Source organism: Perissodus microlepis, chromosome 14 (assembly GCF_051167445.1).
Source record: "Perissodus microlepis isolate ML-2025 ecotype Zambia chromosome 14, ASM5116744v1, whole genome shotgun sequence".
NCBI lineage: Eukaryota > Metazoa > Chordata > Actinopteri > Cichliformes > Cichlidae > Perissodus > Perissodus microlepis.
In genome coordinates, this window is record NC_140474.1 from 8980749 (window position 1) to 9000959 (window position 20211).

The window sequence follows — 20211 nt, forward strand, 5'->3', positions numbered from 1 at the left end:
AAATCAGGTACTGCAGGTCAGAGGAAAACGCTACGTCAGCACCGCACGACGTGGAAGATGGGGGAGGCTTGACGACGATGATACGTTATTATTCTTCAAAATAAGAGCATCAAATTACAATATTCCTCTCAGCCTGCTTTTTGACCCATAAAATACATTTAAAAAACATACATTGTGCATTTCACTTGAAGCACAGTGCTTTTAAATGGAACCTAATGTGACGCACAACAAAAATAAAAATCACGAAAACCTTTATTCCGAAGTCGTACTATTAAAGCTGCGACCTGGCTGGATGCAGGGATTTTCTGTCTGAATTCTATGGAAGCAGGTAGATGATCATGTGAACGATTCAGGATGAGTAATCATGGATGTAGTATGGAATACTAAGTAAAAACAGCGGTGCCTCCGTTTAATTTATGTTATATTTCAAGTCTACTGCCCGCGCGACTTGTTTAGTCTTTCTGGCGACTGAAACTTGGCTCCAGTCTCAGCTACAGTGGTGAGGATTTGAAGCTAGCTGTCAGGTAGTAGCCCACTAGCAAGCCACATCAGCACCGTTGCTATTGGTCAATCACGTTAGCATCAGTGTAAGCCAGCTGTTATTCTGTGTCGATGTAGGCTAGCATTGTTCTGTTTTTCTCCCCCAGCTTTATGTGCTATTGTCTTTCTTGCAGAGATTTCATTATGGCAGACAGTATCATGAGCAAGGCTGCAACCATGGAGATCCCCATTAACAGCAATGGAGACACAGGCACTCTCCCAGAGGATGACAGTCTGGAGCAGGTCAGTGATGCTTCATCTCACCTCACTCACTGTGGAAATGAATAATGCTATTTTGCTTATAACAGTATCTGGTTTTCCTAAATTTTGCGCGATTGTACAGTCCAGGGCTGGTTAGGCCAAATGTTACCTAACCATGTAAAGGCCTGTAGCTAGGGACAGTAGATGTGTACCTCCAACCCGATAACGTTGAATCGTTCAGAGCACCTACAGGAGGAAACTGTGACATAAATGAGCGTTTGCATGACAAACTGTCAGTAAAATTAAAAGGTTGGTGCACCATTTGTAAAGCCCATTGGGATTAAGAAAGCTACACCAGCAATGACATTAGTAGCATTAGAATAAGCAATACTGAGGCCTCTATAATGAAATATACGACTACTACAAGTAATATTATTATTATTATTATTATTATTATTAGCTCATAATCAAATGTTTTGTATGTTATCTGTCTGCAGGTCAGCTTTACAAAAAATAGATTCTGTTCATTTTAACTAAAAGTTATGGATGACATACATTTATGTTTATGTTTAAGATTACAGCTTTGTGGGTCTGACCAAGATAAATAAAATTACATTGTTTCATAAAATTATCAAGTGTGCTCAGCATTTTTGTGCACCTTAACATCCATGCAGATACTTTGAAAAAGCTAATAAATTGTGTTTATCTGTTTTAACTCAGGATCTGCAGCAGGTGATGGTGTCTGGACCCAACCTGAATGAAACCAGTATTGTCTCTGGAGGTTATGGAGGACCTGCAGGGGGCATCATCCCGACCAGCAGTATCAAAGGTACTTTTAGCAAACCATGCTTCCATTCTCTGCAGGTATTGCTTTGTTGTTTATTCTTCTTAGTAATATCTGCAGGGATATTACAAATTTAAAGGTGCATTAAGTACAAGTTGCTGTTCAGTAAGTAATTTTCATGCTAAAACGCATTCATCAGTTGAACAGGATTTTTAATAAGTACAGTTGACCCGGCAACTCCTTTTCCAGGGGCTGACAGACACAAATACCCTTAAAGAGTTCAAAGAGATAAAGAGTTAAAGAGATTTTGTTTCACGATGTTCTGGCTGTTGTCAGGTAAAGGCTGTGTCAGAGATCAGTGCTTGTACTGTCTTTCAGTTACTGAAAGAGGTTGATACTTAGTGCACCTTTTAAGAAACAATAGCAGGAGCTTTTCTTTGTGTGTCACAAGAGAGCTGCTGACCTGCAGTCTGCTGGTTTATGTCACAAACATCCATATTCCTTAGGACCTGCAGTTTACTTCAACCCTGAGTATCTGGACAGAAGACAAGCCCCTGCACCAGGACCAGGTGGCTGTGTATTCTAATAACCCCTTTCTTTCTTATTTAACCTTGATATGTTGGTCTTATTTGGCCCCTTGTAAGAGGTTTTGAGGCTTGATGAGCGGACTTGTATGTAACCTTGCTTGTACCTACCGAACTCTGCCACTGAACAGCTTCAGCAAGAAGTAATGTTTTGGCACCTTTCAAAAATAGGAATGAACTAACCAGATATTACATTCAATGTTGTGTTGATGTCTAAAAAATCTGTTCTGTTCTGTACTTTGAAATGCACTTTGACCATTTTGCCAGTATTTGGTACTTGCATCTCATCCCATGAATTCCATTTTCATCTTCTTTTTTTAATGCTTTTATTGTGCATGTGAAGCCTGCCTGGTGGATTATTATTTACTTCAAAACCCCTCTAACCCTGCTCTTTATGTGTCCTCCACTGCAGAGCATAACAGTTTTTAAGCTCCTTTTGGACTTTCACTCCTTTCCCTTAACATGGGTGGCTTCATGTCTGAATGCACAGCGTATAGCCGCGCACTTTCTCCATGATCATTTACAAATCAAAGAAAGTGCACACATTTACACATGTTGTGTGAATGCAGTATGTCACATTTCATGACTTCAGTACCACTGACACAGGATTGATCTGGATATAAGAGCATTGTGTAACATAATATCCAGTCCAGTTACCATGGTTATTTCTACAAATATTGTGGGAATGCTTGAAGATTCACACAGAAGCTACCTATTTCTGAATGACTGAATTACTTCAACAGATTAATGAAGCCAGCAATTGTACAAATCCCATGTCAGAAAGGGGCTTCGGTCTTCATGCTCTGCTGTTCTGCGGCATATCTCACTCCCACGCTGCTCTGGCATGTTTCACTACAGTCATTTTTACATGTCTTCCTCTCATTCTTACTCTATATCACCGGCATGTTCATTTCAGACATTCGCATGAAATCCAGGGGTGTTAACTTGCCTAAAAGTCAATCTGCAGCAAGTCGACTTGCCCACCACACAGAGCAGCATCCAGGTATCACCATGCTCATCACCATGTCCGCACTGTCCTCACTTATTTTCTGTAAACCACGGCCTTAAAAACTTCTCTTCATAGAAGAAGCTCCAGTACTGTGTACACTGTGTTTATTTCTATCTTTTATGTTCTTTTTAGGGTCGTCGAACCATAACACAAATTCAACTGAAGAAGTTTCTCGTGGTGTAGCAGTGGAGAAACTGGACAGTGTGAAGAAATGGGGCATAAACACATACAAGGTATTCTGCACTAAGTGTGCATGCTGTGTTTTTAAAATGGAATAGATATGCTTGGATATGTCTATGTTCCAAAGACTACATCAGGTTGCGTTGACACTGTGTGCTAATCTCTGTTCATATTCATTGCGCAGTGTACAAAGCAGATGTTCTCAGAAAAGTTTGGCCGAGGCTCACGGACAGTAGACCTGGAACTTGAGGCTCAGATTGACGTGTTAAGAGACACGAAGAGCAAGTATGAAAACATCCTAAGACTGGCCACCGCTCTCACCGATCACTTTCAAAGAATTGTGCAGACGCAGCAGGCTCTAGGAGATGCCTTCACTGACCTCAGCCAGAAGTCCCCAGAGTTGCAGGTATAGTATTGCAGAATCTCCCCATATGACATGTCATGACATTGGCAGGTAAAACCTCTGTATTTCTCTGCAGGATGAGTTTGGGTATAATGCAGAAACACAAAAGCTGTTGTGTAAGAATGGCGAGGCTCTGCTCGGTGCCATCAACTTCTTCGTATCCAGTGTCAACACACTGGTCAACAAAACAATGGAAGATACTTTGATGACGATTAAGCAGTATGAAAATGCAAGGTATTGAACTAATAAGATGTACAACCATTAAGTGGTTAAACTTAATGGTTGCCAAGAAAATAACTCACAGTCTTGTGTTTGTGTTCAGACTTGAGTTTGATGCCTATCGCTCTGATCTGGAGGAACTGAGTTTGGGACCAAGGGATGCAGCTGGCGTGGTTCGCATTGAGATGGCTCAGCATGAGTACCAGATCCACAGAGACAAATATGAAAGGCTGCGTAGTGATGTCACCATCAAGCTTAAATTCCTGGAAGAAAACAAGGTTCAGATTACAGTCTAGTTTTATTCTTGAAATCCCTGCATGTTTAAAGAGTGCAGTCCTCTGAATTATTCTTTTTAGCTCTAGTAGTGAAAGATAGTGATATAAGTATAACTTCTTCACTTTTTTGGGCAAAGTTGGCACTTTTTTCCCCCTCAGATTTCCTCGTTACACTGCACATGCTGGTTCTATGTCCCAGACCATTTCAATTAATTTGGGTATTTTTTAAGTCATTATCTAAAGAAGTGCTTGAAGCATTTCAAGATCGCTGCTGAATAGCAAGCCTTGCTTCTAGGAGATAATCCCAGTGTCCACACTCAGAGACTTACCAACTTTGTGGCACATTTGTGCTAAAGCCTTTGAGGGCTTAAGGCTGCCCCACTGTCAAATCAAGCGCACGAGGGCTCTCTGGCAGATTTCTTGAGGTCTTATGCATACTTTCTGAATTTCTGCAGACTATACCTAAGGGTACCTTTAGGTTAAACTTAAAAAGAAAAGTATGAGGAAGCAACAAACAGACACACAGGACCAGGCAACCCAAAGGTTGCAATAATATTTAGATTTAAATCGGGGCAGTACAACCTCTCCTTTATTGCACACAAATTTAATTCATTAATCTTTTTTATAGTGTTTAAAATGCTGTCCCATTCCTTTTTTCATACCATTTTTATTCCTTGTGAAATTACACACTCAGGCTCTGCAGTTTTGCTTGCAGGTGATGACATTTACATTTTTGAGGGTTGAATACTTAGGAAGGGTACAGGGACTGATTTTGGCTCCAGTGATTTTTTTTTTTTACCTCCAATCATGCAGCATTGGTAACCACATGACATCAGTGTTGTTGACATCATTGTGGTTTCACATGAAGCAAAGCCTAGATTAAACCACACCCAAAGTCAGGGTTCATTCATGGAGGATGTGGTTTTGAAACAGGCTAGGCACTTGCAAACATTAAGGGCACAAACAACTGCCAGTATGATATGCCTCCTTAAAAACAGCTGCTCGTAATACTTTTGAGATGGTCATTCTGAACGTGGGAAAAAAAACACAAAAAAAAACCCCAATCATATTTAAAATATTTGGTACGGTACTGTGTCCTGCCAATGCCTCTTCTAACTTGCTTGAAGGATACCCATGTTACTGTGTTTAGTGAGCACAGTGTTGAATGTAACTGCTATCATTATACAGCAAAAAGAAAGAATCTTTTGCATTTCTGCTACTTTCAAGGTAAAACCTCAATTAGAACTTATATTAGCAGAAAAAAGAGCTGCCCTTACCGAGAGACTTAATCTCTCTAGTGTGTGCCTGCATCTGCCCAGGGGTCTCCTCTTGACAGGAATGACCAAAGCATCTCAACTATGAGATGTCCTAGTTGGATGCCCAAACGTCCTTAACTGGCTCCTTACTTGGAGGAGTGAAAGTAAAGCAAAGTAAAATTGAATATATAGCACCTTTAAAGATAAATATCACAAAGTGCTTCATCACAAAAACATAAAGTAAGTTTAAAAATTAGTTTTTAGCTGCTTTTTAAAAGAGACCGCAGAGTCCACAGATCTTAAGCTCAGTGAGAGAGTTCCCAGTGTCTGGGGAACACTGCTGAAAAACCTGAGTCACCTTTAGTTCTCAGTCTTTTGTGAAGCAAAACCAATAGACCCTGATCACATGACCTCAGAGACCTGCTGGTGATGTATGAATGTAAAATTTGACTCATGTACACTGATGCTTGATCATGCAGAGCTCTAAAAGTCAGCGCTAGAATCTTAAAGTGCACTCTGAAGGTTAATGGCGAGCCAGTATAACTGAATTAGTATCAGTGTGACGTTTGAGTACTTGGAAGACTCAGTCAGCAGTGTCGTAGCTGCATGCTGAGCAAGCTGCAGACATCTCCGGGAAGATTTGTTGAAACAAGTAAACACCGAATTGCAAAAATCTAAAAGTGATGAAATAAAGGCATGAGTATGAATTTCCAGTTTAGAGCCTGAAAGACTGAAACTCACCTGGGAAATTTTTCTCAACCGGTAAAAGCAAGAGCGAACCACGTCAGCTTCCAGGGACAAAGCTGAGTCAAAAATGACCTCAAGGTTCCTGATGGAAGATTTATCAGATGTGACAAGGGGACCTAGAATCTCCATTACCTTAAGCACAGATCTGACAGGGGCACAAACAAGGACTTCTGTTTCCTCTTCAGTAAGCTGGAGAAAATTGCCATCCATCCAACCTTTAATACAGTCTAATCATTTATGCAAGATGTCTAAGTTACAGTAGAAACATCTTGGGCTTAGAAGAGATATTTAACTGAAAGTCATCTGTGTAGCAGTGGTAATAAATGTCATTTAAAAGTGCTCAAAATATGCTGAAGATGGAACAGATAGACAAAATAAGAGCCCCATAACAGAACCTCGTGACACACAGCAGGCAAGAGAAGTGGAGAATCATGTCATGGTCAGCAGTATCAAAGGCAGAGGTCAGGTCCAGCATCAGCAAAACAACATTCTCCTGCATCGCTTTGCATAGAAATGTCACTGGAGACTAAAGAGAGCTGTTTTGGTGGAATGAGCTCTATGAAAGCCAGATTTAAATGTACCAAGAATGCTGCATTTGTCTAAAAGAGATGTATGCTACTTAGTCTCAACCTTTTCTAAACTGCTACCAATAAACAGTCATTTTTAGATTGGTGTATAACTTTGAGGATGAGAAGAGTCAAGTTTGTTTTTTTGTTTTTTTTAAGTGATTGAATGGCATCTTTCTTAAAATAAGCAGGGACTTGGCCGTGGAGCACTAGTTATATAGAGCACACGGGGGCCGATAGACTGAAAGACAGTTTTGAACAAAGATGCAGGTAAAATGTTGAGGATGCTTCGAATCAACTACTATAAATAGTGGCTCAAATTAGTGACCCATATTTTAGAACCCAGCAACTCTCCAGAAGAAGCTAATTTCTGCTACTTGTATTCACAGTCTCCTTCTTTCAGTCAATACTCCAAGGTTGGGTCCCTAGGTAAGGGTGGAAATGCACATCGATAGCTTTGCTTTCACACTTAGATCTCTCTTTACCACAACAGACTAGTACAGCGTCAATCTCCTGCACTACTCTTTCCTCACTCATGAACAAGACTCCCAGATACTTAAAACCACAGGGCCTGGATGGGCACAGCCCAAAAGCAGTACATCAGCAATCCCTCCTGTGGGGCCATCACTTGCAGAAAGGGGCTGTAGGAGTTCGGTGTTTTGTGGATCAGACAGTAGTTGTGGTGAAGGTCCTGGCACTCTGATCCCTGGTTAATAAATCTGGCTTTAGGAAAATGAAATGTCACTCATGACAAGAACTGTTAAAAAAAACATGGAAATTCTTGCCAGATAAATGTAAAATAGCAAATAAATTCAAGTTAAACTTAAGATGGTATTTTCTGAGATCTTTAAAACGGCCTGCTTGACTCCTGAGAATAGGCTTCAGAGGAATGTGCAAGTTATTTTTAGGAATGTATTCCGAGCAGTTAGTGATCCAAATAAATGTCTGCAGGCTTTGCTTTCATGTAAACACCTGAAACCATGTTTGTAATGTCATTTTCTCTCCTCTCTTTTCTTCTAGGTGAAGGTGATGCACAAGCAGCTGCTTCTCTTCCATAATGCCATCTCCGCTTATTTTGCTGGCAACCAGCAGCAGTTAGAACAAACTCTTATACAGTTCAATGTAAAGTTAAAGCCCCCAGGATCAGATAAGCCATCGTGGCTGGAGGAGCAGTAATATGCATCCAGGGTTCAGCATTTTGACATGTACAGTTTCATGCTGGCATTGTGGTTAGATGGCGAGGAATTTAAATGGATAAAGGAGTATATTGTAGAATAAGTAGCAGCCAGATATAGCTCTTTTGTAATGTTTTTCAGTATGATTTATTACATAGATGGACAACTTTTTAAGTTGTTCTTATGTTGTTTTATGTTAAATCACAAAATTACCCTATGTTATTTTCTTACTCTTTAGTTAGCACAATCATTTCCATCTCTTATATATGTACAGGATAGTCAACTATTGTCGAGATTCTCCTTTGCAGTTTGCACATGCATTATTTTGATGTATTTGTATTGTTGTGTAAGGTTCCCTTTTAATATTTCAGTGTACATCAAATAGGAGGAATTCTTAAAATCAGAATAGCAAGTCAGCAGGATACTGCTACAATGTTCAGAAATTATATTTATTTTCCTTATGCACATGTGATCATGAGATCAATTTTAACACTTTTGAGTCAAACACATCAGAATATAGATTCATTTTTAAAATTGCCCCACTATGTTTCTACTGTCACTGTTAAAATCCCTGCCTGAATGGTCAGTTTACAGTTTCCGTAGAGGGGGAATATATATATATATATATATATATATATATATATATATATATATATATATATATATATATATATATATATATATATATATATATATATATATATATATATATATATATATATATATATATATATATATATATATATATATAGCAAACGTGATTTTTCTCTAACCTAATATACAGTCATAATTATTTTACACCTAAATTTTGGATACAGTGTTAGATCAAGTCCAGCACCATTGCAACTATCTGTCTTTTTTACTCTGGAGTTTACACATGGAAACAAGCCTGAACAAACATGACATTTGTGTTTAACAGCAAATCCTCATCAATTCCTAATGATAAGATCTCAACAATCATAAAGAAATCCGTATCAAAACATGGCACGCAGCCAGTGTTGCAGTGACTGTAGGAGCTGGCATTGTGCAATTGCAAAACTTCCTTTTGAAATACTGAATGGGAATAGTGGATCAAGGTGCACTTTAGGTTACAGTACAAGTGTCAGCATCTTCAAAAACAGAATGTATGAGTGCATTTGTTATAGTTTGCATTATTTATTTACCTGTTTGTAACATAATTTGTATGTTACTTAGATTGTTTTAGTCAGCTGATTGTCTTTATCTTCTGCAAATCCAATAAAGTCTGCTGGATGTTTTGTTTCACTTAGATGTGCTTTCGACACGGGCTGTCAGTTTCGTATGGTTACAGTTCACAGTATGTATGTAAAGAAAACTCACAATATTCAGTATGTAATTTTAATTATGTACATGATAAAATATATCTGCAACATGCTTTCAGTGGATTACCTTATTTCTTATTCCTTAAAATACACTTTTTTTCTGAAAATGCGCTTAAGGTTTTTGATGTTGTTGGCTTGAAAGAATGAGACAGGGCGACAAGAAGTAGCCTAAAGAAACTGAATGTTTTCTTTGAGGTGGTATATCAGAATCAGAATCAGAATACTTTATTAATCCCGAAGGAAATTAGGGTTACAGCAGGCAGCACGCTAATGGCGCATGCGCACTTACAAAGGAACTTTCTGACCAACTTTACACAAACATCACATTGGGGAGACATGTCAGAAAGGTAGGCTGATAGGAAAAAACAACGAAAATACATAACATGAGGTAAGAGGAGGAGAAAAAAAACTCCACTCAGACTGAGCTCCTAGTGGGAGAACAGTTTGATAACAGAAAAAACACCTCAGCACAAAAAGCACATGACTATAAATACACCATAGAAACACAAGACAAGCAACAGGGGCGGGTAAAGGGTAAGAGAGAGCCGGTGTAGACAGCGCATCAGGTCCTGCAGCATGTCTGCGCTGGTCCAGTTGACTGCCATCTTCCCCGGTAGGGCACAAGCATCGAAGGCGTTTGGAAAGGGAGGGGGGATCACTGTGTGCATATCAGTGTATGTGTGTGTGTGTGTGTCCAGAGTTAAGCTGAGACAGTGTCCTTCGCCCCGTGAGGCTAAGTAAACAGTCTTCCAGCCAACCCAGGTGGCCTTGCATGGAATGGGGGGAACAGTCTAAACACAGTTGTTATCAGGGTGTTTTGTTCAGCTCCGGCCTTGAGGCCGCAGCTGGCGCCGAAGGGGTCTCCGCATGAAGTGATGATAGTTTTTACTTTAGTGCGAACAACTCATATGAATTTCCAAGCTGTTCTAACAGTCCAACACTGGTCATATGCAGTGAATAAAGCCATCAATCTGTCAATATTAGAATCACAGACATGATTGCTTTTTCAAGCTTCTCTGCCATTAATACAAATAGATTTTTAATGGTCACAGTGCTCTCAGATAAAATCAGAATAAGAGATTAAGGTTAAGAGATTAGATTATAACACACTCTTATCTAATCTTACCTTTATAAGTTATATAATATGATAGTTTGTTGTGGTCACACATTTGGTCTTGTAATTAAGTCTTAAATTTATTCTTTACTGTCAGTACCTTCAGACTTCCCTCAGTATAGCTTTCACTTCCTGCTTAAAATCTTATTTTATCCCAAAGGTAATTTTCCATTGGAAAAGGCAAACAACATGCAAGTTTTCCTCAGTATCTGAGAAAATCCCATGGCTTGCATACTAACACTGTTTAACGCATTGCAGACAATTTGCGGGATGATTTGAAGTATCGATCTTGAAAAATGTTTATGTCAATCATAATATGACTTGCAGTCCTGTTTTATTAATGGGACTAAAGTTTTTAAGTACCGAGTCCCCAGCTCAGGGGTCCGATTGCGTTGTACGGATTTCCTTATATGGTCATCAGAGCTCAAACTGAGGCATTTATTCGGAGGCGAAATCCTGTGGGATTTTGATAGATATACACCACGTAGAAAAAACAGTCGACTTAATTTGTATTACTGGTGTATTACTGGTGTGTTATTACACAAAAACAAATACACATTCTGGGCTTGTGACTGGTGAGCAATCCGTTATCGTTATCTGATAACGAGCATCTACGGAGCAAGGTTCAAGCAGTTTACCAAGAAGAAATGTTGGTGCTGGTCTCGGTCAAAATATGTACAGACAAATGTGAGAATTTAAGTTTTTCTTGTGCATTATAATGTGAAATTATGCTAAAAAAAAATGGAGGGGGTGGGACGGGGGTTGCGACGCCATCAAAGCGGCAAGTTATGTTTGCGGAAGTCAAACGACACGCAGCCAATCAGAGCTGGACTTATTATACAGCTTACCTTTGTGAGAGAACTCCCAATAATATAGAGTTAAAGCCTGAATATTAGTTGAAAATTAATCTATATAATGAATTCAAATCAATGACGGTCTCACCGCAGGAATATTTACTAAAGTATATAACATTTTTTTTAAGTTAATTTATTTTTAATTAAGTTGATAATGTATTTATTACATTTTAAATATGTTCAATGGGTTTTCTCTCTGAGTCAGAATATTTGTCATTCCAGTTGACCGCTTACTCACGCAACTCATTGACAGATGGATAGAAACGCAGCGCCTGCCCAAACTCCAAAGGGAAAAGAAAGAGAGAGAGAGAGAAAGAAAAAAGCCAATCCCAGAGTGCCTGGGAAGGTGTGGGCTGTCATGGATTTTAAGTGAGTTCACCTGGGCGTGTCATTTACACACAGGTAGTTTCGACACTCTATCCAGGCTGATGTCACTCTTTACTTTTGAAATTTCAGCAAGAGGACCATAAGAAAAGAAACAAAAAGGGAAGCGGAATGATGGGACTTATGCTGAGTCCAACACAAAGGTGAGTTGACTTTTAATTTCTTTAACTAAAAATAATGCTAAGTGTTTGAACAAACATTGGTTTTAGTAGTTTACCGATCACGGAGGACGAGCATAGCGCTGTACTGGATAAAACACCAGGAGCGTATAGATCTCCTAAAGTGACTGTTATGGCAGATTTAAAGTAGCCTCTATGTGTTTCCAAAGTGGATCATGAATTATTATAGTGTTTGCACAAGTTTTAGGAAACTTTTTATGAAAATAATCGGCGGCATCACTCCCATAATTAATCTTATGTACAGTAAAGAAAGTAAATTCTGTACTCTGTGCTAAACAAAGCTGCTCACTGTTGTAGAGTGTATGAAGATCTATAGCTTATGTGTCCCCACCCTGCTTTGTTTCTTTCAGTCGGAATGCATCATCCTAACTGACAACATTTTGAACAAGTCACTCCAGGACTGACTGTTGCACCACATTCCTGTAAAAACGACCAGAATCGCTTCTACATTCACTGCATTCCAATATATGCTGAAATTCAGCTTTTATGCATGAATATGAGTGTGGATGCATTCAAAACCTGCTGAGAGGTTCTTATTAAAAGATGCAGCCAGGAGGTCCTCCTGCACCCCCACCTCCACCCCCACCACCTCCACCTCCGCTTCCTCCGCCACCACCTCCTCCACCTCCATCCCTACATGGCCTGGGTCCAATTTCAAGGTTGGAGCGCCGGCGCTCCAAGATGCGCAACTTCAACTGGGAGACCCTACCCAAACACACAGTTATAGGAAAGCACAATATCTGGACAGCAGATAAGACTGATGGGGAATATGAGCTGGACACTGATCATATGGAGGAGCTGTTCAGCCACAAGCAGGCCCAGCAGCAAATCAAAGCTCTGAACCGTCAGAGTCTGAGGGGCCTGCCAAGTTCTGCCACAGCAGGGGAAATGGTGAGTGCAGCTAGCCAGACTATAAATGTGTCACTATCACCCGTTCATGTAGTGGAACTTTGACCCCCAAGGTTTGTACAATAGATTGAAAGGTTTTATATTCTTTCCTGTTTATTGCTGAGGTATGGAAGTTCTTTTGACCTGAATTGATCCCCCCCAAGCTTACATTTAAGAAAAAACAGACGTCCCTGCAATGTTTTCCTCTCCTAACATTTAAAACCAGAGTGACCGAAGTGGTGATTTTATGAACTGGGAATATAGTGATACTATAGGAACTTTATTACCCTTTATGTGGAACTCAAAATTGCAATTTACATTTGCTTATTTTACAATTTACATTTTATAGGCCCAACTTTGCAATATATAAATACAATAAATGACAACAATAGTATAATGTTTCTGTCAGAAACATTATGTATTGATGTAAAATCACTCAGTACAAGGGTGGAGTATTGTTATTTTCATTTGTTTGCTGAAGGAAGGTCTAATTGTGTTCTCACTGACATCACTCTGTTGTCCATGCTCTGTATTTAAGCTACCGTCCATAATAAACACCAGTAGATACATTTACTTAATGAAGTGTAGATCAATCATGGTTTGACTAACAACACATTTTAACTTTTTACTTTGACCTTTCACCTAGAATTTCGTAAGAGAAATGGTGAAAAGGTGCAAAAACTGCATCTTTGCCTGGAATGTTCAATACAATCAACTCAAAGAATTCTTAACCTTTGGATTCGACTGTCTCTTCGGAAAGTTGAGATGTCTGTGATACGAAAGACAGAGCTCAAGTCAACAATGAAACCATTTTAGCAGCTGACAAGCAGATTTTAATCCGGTCTCTGTTCTCCTTTTTTTTTTTTTTTTTTCCCCCACAGATTTCTGTCCTCAGCTCCAAGAGGAGCATGAACATTGGAATTTTCCTAAAGCAATTCAAGCGGTGAGTCAGTGGTAGCACTGTGAAGGTGTGAGTATTTTGCACAATAATCTTTCCATGTTACACTGTACTGAGGACAAGGTGAGGCAGGCAGATTTGTATGCAATAATACTGCATCATACTCACAAAATCTCTGAAAGCCGACATGTCCTGGCAGGTCTGATCTATACTAGACTGTTCTACAGCTCTAACAGGTTATCTCCCTGATGTAACTTACAGACACACTTTTGCGAGGTATTGTAAATCTATTGCCTAAAGCTAGTTGTCATAAACAACAGATCTTAAAAGGAATGAAAACAATCCTGTTACTGTTAACATCCCTAAAATGTTTGTGATCAAACTGCTGTGTCACCAGCAAAACAAGAGAACAACATATGGATACATTAATCTAACTACTTTTTTCTTTCTCATTCTGTTACCAAATATGTTTTTCTGCAATCTGAGCACATTTCCATTCCATCATTTTCATGTCCTGCACAGCATGTATTTTTCTGAGGGTTGAAATAAAGTGATTAGAGCAGGTAGAGGCTTGTACATGTCAGCAGCTTTTTTTTTTTTTCCAAGTTTTTCCAAGCATAGAAAAGTGTGATATGAAAGCAGACACCCAGAACTAATGAGATGTTTCAAAGCAACAGTAAAAACATAATTAAAGATAACTGATTCGCTTGACCTCTATTTACAGGTCTATAAAGGACATGATTGAGGATATCAAATCAGGAAATGGCCTGGGCTTTGGTACTGGAAAACTGCAGGAATTATGCAAGATGCTTCCGGATGAAGGGGAGGTACTTTAGTTGCTTTTTTTTTTTTTTTTTTTTTTTTTTTTTTTAAACATGTCTATTGCGTAATGTGACTCTAAACCTTTGTTTAAATACATAATCAGATTTTCTGATTTCACAAATGCAGGTAAAGCAGCTGGTTAATTTCACAGGTGACATGTCTGCTCTCCCTGAAGCAGATCAATTTATGTTACTGTTGGTCAAGATCCCCAGGTAAGCCACCTAAATGTAATTCAATGAAAAGCACATGTTAAATGTCAGTGGTGATAATGATGGAAACGTTTTGTCTTTTAGCTATGAAGAGCGTTTGAGCTGCTTGGTGCTGAAGGAGGAATTTTTTCCCCTTATGAATGAAGTAAAAGAATTCATCTGTACTTTGACCACTGCTGGAAGGGGTAATGTCTGCGTTCCTTGAGTTTGAAACATGAGACCCATTAAAGCAGAGTTGTACGCCCATTTGGAGTTGGAGTTAACAATATATGTTTTCTTTTAGAGCTGCTAGATTGCGATAATCTTCATGCTGTCATTCGCCTGGTCCTTAAGACTGGAAATTACATGAATGCTGTGAGTATATAATGATTGTGTTTGTGGAGTCTTGGATGACTTTTCTTTGTATTTATATTTGTTTGATCTAAATATGTTTATCTGATCATAGGGCGGCTACGCAGGCAATGCAGTTGGCTTCAAAATGTCTTCTCTGTTGAAACTAGTGGATACCAAAGCAAACAAACCTGGAATGAATCTTATGCACTATGTTGTGATGGCAAGTGGCTTTTACTTGTTTGAGAAGTCTGTGTTGCTCACCTTAAGATGAAATTGCATAATTAGATTTTCAACAAACTTTCTAATTCATCACAGCAAGCTCAGAAGGTGGACACAGCACTGCTTAAATTTCCAGAACAGCTCAAACACATTGAAGCTGCAGCAAGGTAAGCAATACCTTTTTAAAAGCCATATAGAAGTGTCTTGTATGCCTTTTTTCTTCTTGTATTGCTGTATCATCAGAATAAGAGAAGAAATGCTTTCAAAAATTCTTTTAGAATACATCAAGGTGACATTGAAGGGGAGTATCGAAAGCAAGTAAAGAAAGTGCAAGATGCCAATGCAAACACTTTAAAGCAGGAAGACCTAAAGGCACAGATGGAGGATTTTCTAATGGTGGGTGATTCGTTACTTGGTCCAGTTTGTGTGAATTTTAATAGAGAGTATATGCTCTAATGTTTTGGTTTTGGCTCCAATTAGGAAGTGGAGGTTTGCTTGAAAGAAGTAGAAACTGATCTTCAGGAGTTGCAGTCTGTAAGTGACAGAGTGGCACAGTACTTCTGTGAGGATGCCAAGAATTTTAAACTGGAGGAGTGTTGCTCCATTTTCAACTCCTTTTGTGAAAGATTTTTGCGAGCTATGCAGGTAATATACGCGCTATATGTGCTGGCATATTCCTTTACTGAGATAAAAGAAAACATTAAAGGGTTTGAACTGGGATTTTTTTTTCCTGCAGGAAAACAAAGCTAGAGAGACTACAGAGGTGAAACGGAGACACAGAGACAGACTGGAAATTGCAGCCAAGCGGAGATCCACAGCTACCTGCTCCAGTAGAGATAAGGAAATGGATAGTGTTGCATTAGAATCTGTGCTGCAAAACTTTGTCACCAAACGTGGTTCTAGGAGAAGAGCAGAAAAGCCCTCATCGACTCGTGGAAGCCCAACTAATGGTAGTCCCAATAACGGGAGCCTTTCAGAAATTACTTCTCAGGCAAACCTTCCCCCAGTAAATCAAAAGATTCAAGCCTCAATTAGAGCTAAGGACATGGGCAGAAAAGAGTGGAGTTCAGCAGTTGAACTCACTGCGAACTTGCACAAAGCCCAGTCAGACATCGAGGACACAATGGCAGAGAGTGAAAATTCTAATGAAGAAGAGATGAAAACTTCCAAAGAAGAGGACTCTAGAGGACTTAGGAACCCTTTCAAAAGGACTGTTAGACTTATGACCACAGTTAGATCTTTTGATGATAATGAGGAAGATCTGCAAGATAATAATGAGGAGGAGGCCCAAAAGCTGCGTGAAGCATCTAAAAAAGTTTTGCGTTTTCAGAACAGTTGTGGCAGCGTCTCATCTGGGGACTACTCTCTGGAAAATCAGAAGTCTCCTCCTCCAAATGCGCCCATACGCCGTCAGCTCACATTTGATGAGGAAGCGGATAGGTATCCTGATGACCCCAGCAATGAGGATTTGCTTCAAGTTTTGCTCAAACCTCAACCTTCCCCTAAACGTAACCTTGGACGCCGCCATACGCTGCCTACTAAAGTCCCAAAAACCGAGGCAGGGGAAAGTAATCGGTGGACTGAACTGCCCGTCAGAACTCCAAATCATGTGGCTAAAGAAAAAGGGACGATGCCAGAGCGAGAGGGCGCTGGACACCCTCCCTCCAAACCAGTGTTTGATTATACTGACATTTCTCACAACTTAAAACAATTAGGTGCTCAAGACACAAATGACACATCAGCAGAAAACACAATCAAGCCACCTGTTTCCTCAGCTCCTGTCATGCAGCCCACAGACAACGATGTACAGATAACTAGTGACACTGTTCCAGCAAGCAGCAAGCCTGTGGTGTTCAAAACTGAGACCACTGGACTATTTTTTAGTTTTTTAAAACGCCTCGGCGATATGAGCAAACTACAGAGCAGCAAGGACACTGTAAATAAGCCCACAGGCTCTGGTGTTTAGCCTTTGGGATATATTTTTACATGTATAAAAGATAATTTATGTAATTTAATGTTAATTGCAATTAATTCATGATGACAACAAAGTGTTAAGATTGTTCTATTTTGGTAGTTTTTCCTAAATTGTGAATATATTCAAGAAAGCTTTAAGCAAGTGAGGAAGGTTTCTTTGTTTAGGAGAAGGCATTTTGTATGTTGTACCACTAGATGGCAAAATATAGTTGGCTTAAAGTGGAGGTTTTCTGGTTGATGTAGAAAGATGGGCACATTCATTGTATTTGCATTTATATCCATATCCAATAAGACTATTTTGACTAAACTGTTCTCAAAAATGGGATAAATGGTTTAATGCCTACAGTGTGTGAACTTTGGAAGGATTGACGTGCAAAACGTGCAGAAGGTACTGAGAAGGTGTAGAGAGACAGAAAGAGAGAGAGACAGAGACACCAATGACTGTTTTCTACAGTCATTGAGAGAGAGAGAGAGAGAGACAGAGAGAGAGAATAAAATGGCTAAGAGGCTGTATTTAAATCCTGGTTAGATGTTTTTGTTTTTGAACTACGCGTGCTTGTAATGCATGCTTAAATACAGTATTTCCTTTTTTTGTTTTGTTTTTAACTGAGTATATTTGTATTGCTCTGTTTTCAACTCTTTTTGTGAAACATTCTTGTAATTTTTTTCCACATTATCACAGAAGTATGTCAAAAATGCAGAAGAGTGTGGTTGCTTTGAGGGTCTTACTCAATTCAACCATTGTTTGATCTTAAATGGGTCAGTGTTACAAAGGCAGCCTGTATTTGAGCAGAGCTGAACTATGGAAAGTCCAAATGAAGGGCGTTGATCCCAAATTAACTTAAGACATTACCACAGTTGAAGGCTCAGTACCTGGTGGCTGACAATGGTGGTACATTTCACTTATGGAAGACCCTCAGTACTTTCATTTTGTGGGAGCAGAGGCATTGGGTCACAGCTTGTACCATAACATTAGAGCTTGTTTATTCAACTACCGGCAACCAGTGCTCTGCATTTGATGCCAGAGTTGCATTAATTAGGTTTTTGGTACTCTGTCAGGCTGTCTGACTTGAAATAATGAAGTAATAAAAACAGCCTCTTCTATATACACAGACTGGTGTATTTCAAATGTTTTTGTTTTTTATAATTCTCTATGATAAAATATTTATAAGGCTAGCATGCATGGATATGGTAAAGGGTCAGTGATAAATATGTTTCAGTACAAGACTCAAACCAGGCAACTATATTTATACTCCATTTATGTTTACAAACAAATAATCAATAGCAATTCAAAATGCTAATCTGCTCAAGCCCTTAAAAGCTTGTGTTTGGGTATATAATAACAATCTGAAATGGACAGCTAATCTTTGATCACATTAAGTCCATATGTGTTTAGGCAATGACAACATTTTTGTAATTTTGCCTCTCACAGCACTAGTTGTAGATTTTAAATCAAAGAGCTTGATTTAAAGCGTGAGCTTGAACCGCTTTTGAATTTAAGCATTTTTTTTTAAACAAACATAGTCCCTCATTTTCACCAAAAGGACTGAAAGAACATGGTAGTCAGCTAGATTTTTCCCTTTTTTAATAAAGCCTTTCCCAACATCTAAGCTAGTCAAAAAACTCTCATTGAGGTAGGCGTACTATTGTCAAAGTCTGTCATTAGATGCCTTCAAAGATACAAAAACAGGGAATTTACAACAAGAACAAAAGACCAAACTGGATTTCTTTAGAAAACAAAAGTGCCTGCAGATTTCTGAAGAACAAAAATCTCTGGACAGAACCACCATGAACCAGAACAGTAAGGAAAGTGTGTAGAGAAATAGAGAAACAGCTCATGATCCAAGAAATTCCACATTATTTGTCAAGTAAACAGTAAATGCAATGTTATGGCATTAGCGTGTATGGTTGCCTAATTGGGTCACTAGTGTTTAATGATGATGTGCCTGCTGATACAAGCAGCAGGATGAGTTTTGAAGTGTGCATGGCTATATTCTCATTTTCAGCCACATTCTCCACTGAGAATGATCAGACTGTGCTTCCCAGGGCAAATGGATAACGACCCAAATCATTTTGCAAGACCCCAGAGTTTCTCAAGACAAAGGCATGAGAGATTCTTCATCAGGCAAGTCAGTCGTCTGATCTCAACACAACAGAGCTTTTCAGTTGTTAAATAACAAACTGAAAACAGACAGACCCACAAACAAGCATCAACTGAAGGCAGCTGCATTAAAGGCTTCTCAAGGGAGAAAATGCAGCATTTGGTGATGTTCATGGATTCTAGACTTCAGTCGGCCATTGACTGTAAATGATTTTCATCATCATTTTCATGAAAAACAATCCTTATTTAAACTTCTTATGCTGAACAGTGAAAAGGTCATAAAAACAGCGTCTGATGTGAAGAGCGGATGCACGGATAGATCTCTATTTATTATGCATTGAACCTGCTTTAAAGTTCTAGTGCAGTAATGGCTGTGTGATGGCTGCCTTGTTATTGTTGTTTTCATTGTTACATCATCCCTTCAAAGGGGAAGGGAAGTCATGCTGTTTATCATTTGACAGCATAATATTGACCTAGATTTCTCTTACTAAGTCAGTCATAAACAAATAAAAATACAGATCAGTTCAATGAAAATAAATCATTATTTATTTAAATGTTTGTAATAGATTACTTTAGGGTTGTGTTATTTTTTGTTGAATTATCTATTTTAAACCATGTTGAGAAAAGCACTGTCAGTGTTGTCAGTCTGACCTACATTATGTATATCTGTTATAATCACTGCTGCTGCCAGACTGCTGCAGCCATCTTGACTCAACTGGAAGCAGTCTCCATGGCAACTCCACCTTGCAGAATAAAACCAAGAGACAATTGTTTGCCCCTCACCCCCAAGCCCCCCCCAACAAACTCCTTATAGCCTGCAACACAACAGCCACCTAACACTGACGGCCTCCAGCATTTTATTATACAGTGACATCATTTTGTATTCAAAATTCTCAACCTGCATGAACACATACTCTCATTTCAAATAACCCCCCAAAGTGAAAGCTGTTGAATTCA

The 20211-nt window shown here is 39.1% G+C and overlaps 2 protein-coding genes across 7 annotated transcripts; both read left to right on the forward strand.

The window, feature by feature from the left end:
- The first annotated feature begins 222 nt into the window (after positions 1-222).
- On the forward strand, positions 223-8568 carry LOC146373399 (arfaptin-2-like). Of its 6 annotated transcripts, none has more exons than XM_084951325.1 (10): positions 223-328; positions 675-783; positions 1462-1570; positions 2032-2094; positions 3026-3112; positions 3251-3351; positions 3483-3704; positions 3778-3935; positions 4024-4198; positions 7785-8568. In XM_084951325.1, the coding sequence occupies exons 2-10, from the start codon at positions 685-687 to the stop codon at positions 7938-7940; spliced, it is 1170 nt and encodes a 389-aa protein (XP_084807451.1). In that variant the 5' UTR covers positions 223-328; positions 675-684; the 3' UTR covers positions 7941-8568. The 6 variants fall into 6 exon arrangements, with proteins under 6 accessions (XP_084807451.1, XP_084807448.1, XP_084807450.1 ...); XM_084951322.1 differs by having other exon boundaries at positions 287-587; XM_084951324.1 differs by having other exon boundaries at positions 287-524.
- A 3055-nt stretch (positions 8569-11623) lies between these two features.
- LOC146373400 (uncharacterized) lies at positions 11624-19652 on the forward strand. The gene is made up of 12 exons (XM_084951843.1): positions 11624-11774; positions 12161-12701; positions 13580-13641; positions 14321-14423; positions 14545-14630; positions 14712-14812; positions 14911-14981; positions 15073-15180; positions 15276-15346; positions 15458-15575; positions 15660-15824; positions 15916-19652. Exons 2-12 carry the CDS (start codon positions 12354-12356, stop codon positions 17143-17145), a joined length of 2463 nt encoding a protein of 820 aa, XP_084807969.1. The 5' UTR covers positions 11624-11774; positions 12161-12353; the 3' UTR covers positions 17146-19652.
- Positions 19653-20211: the final 559 nt, after the last annotated feature.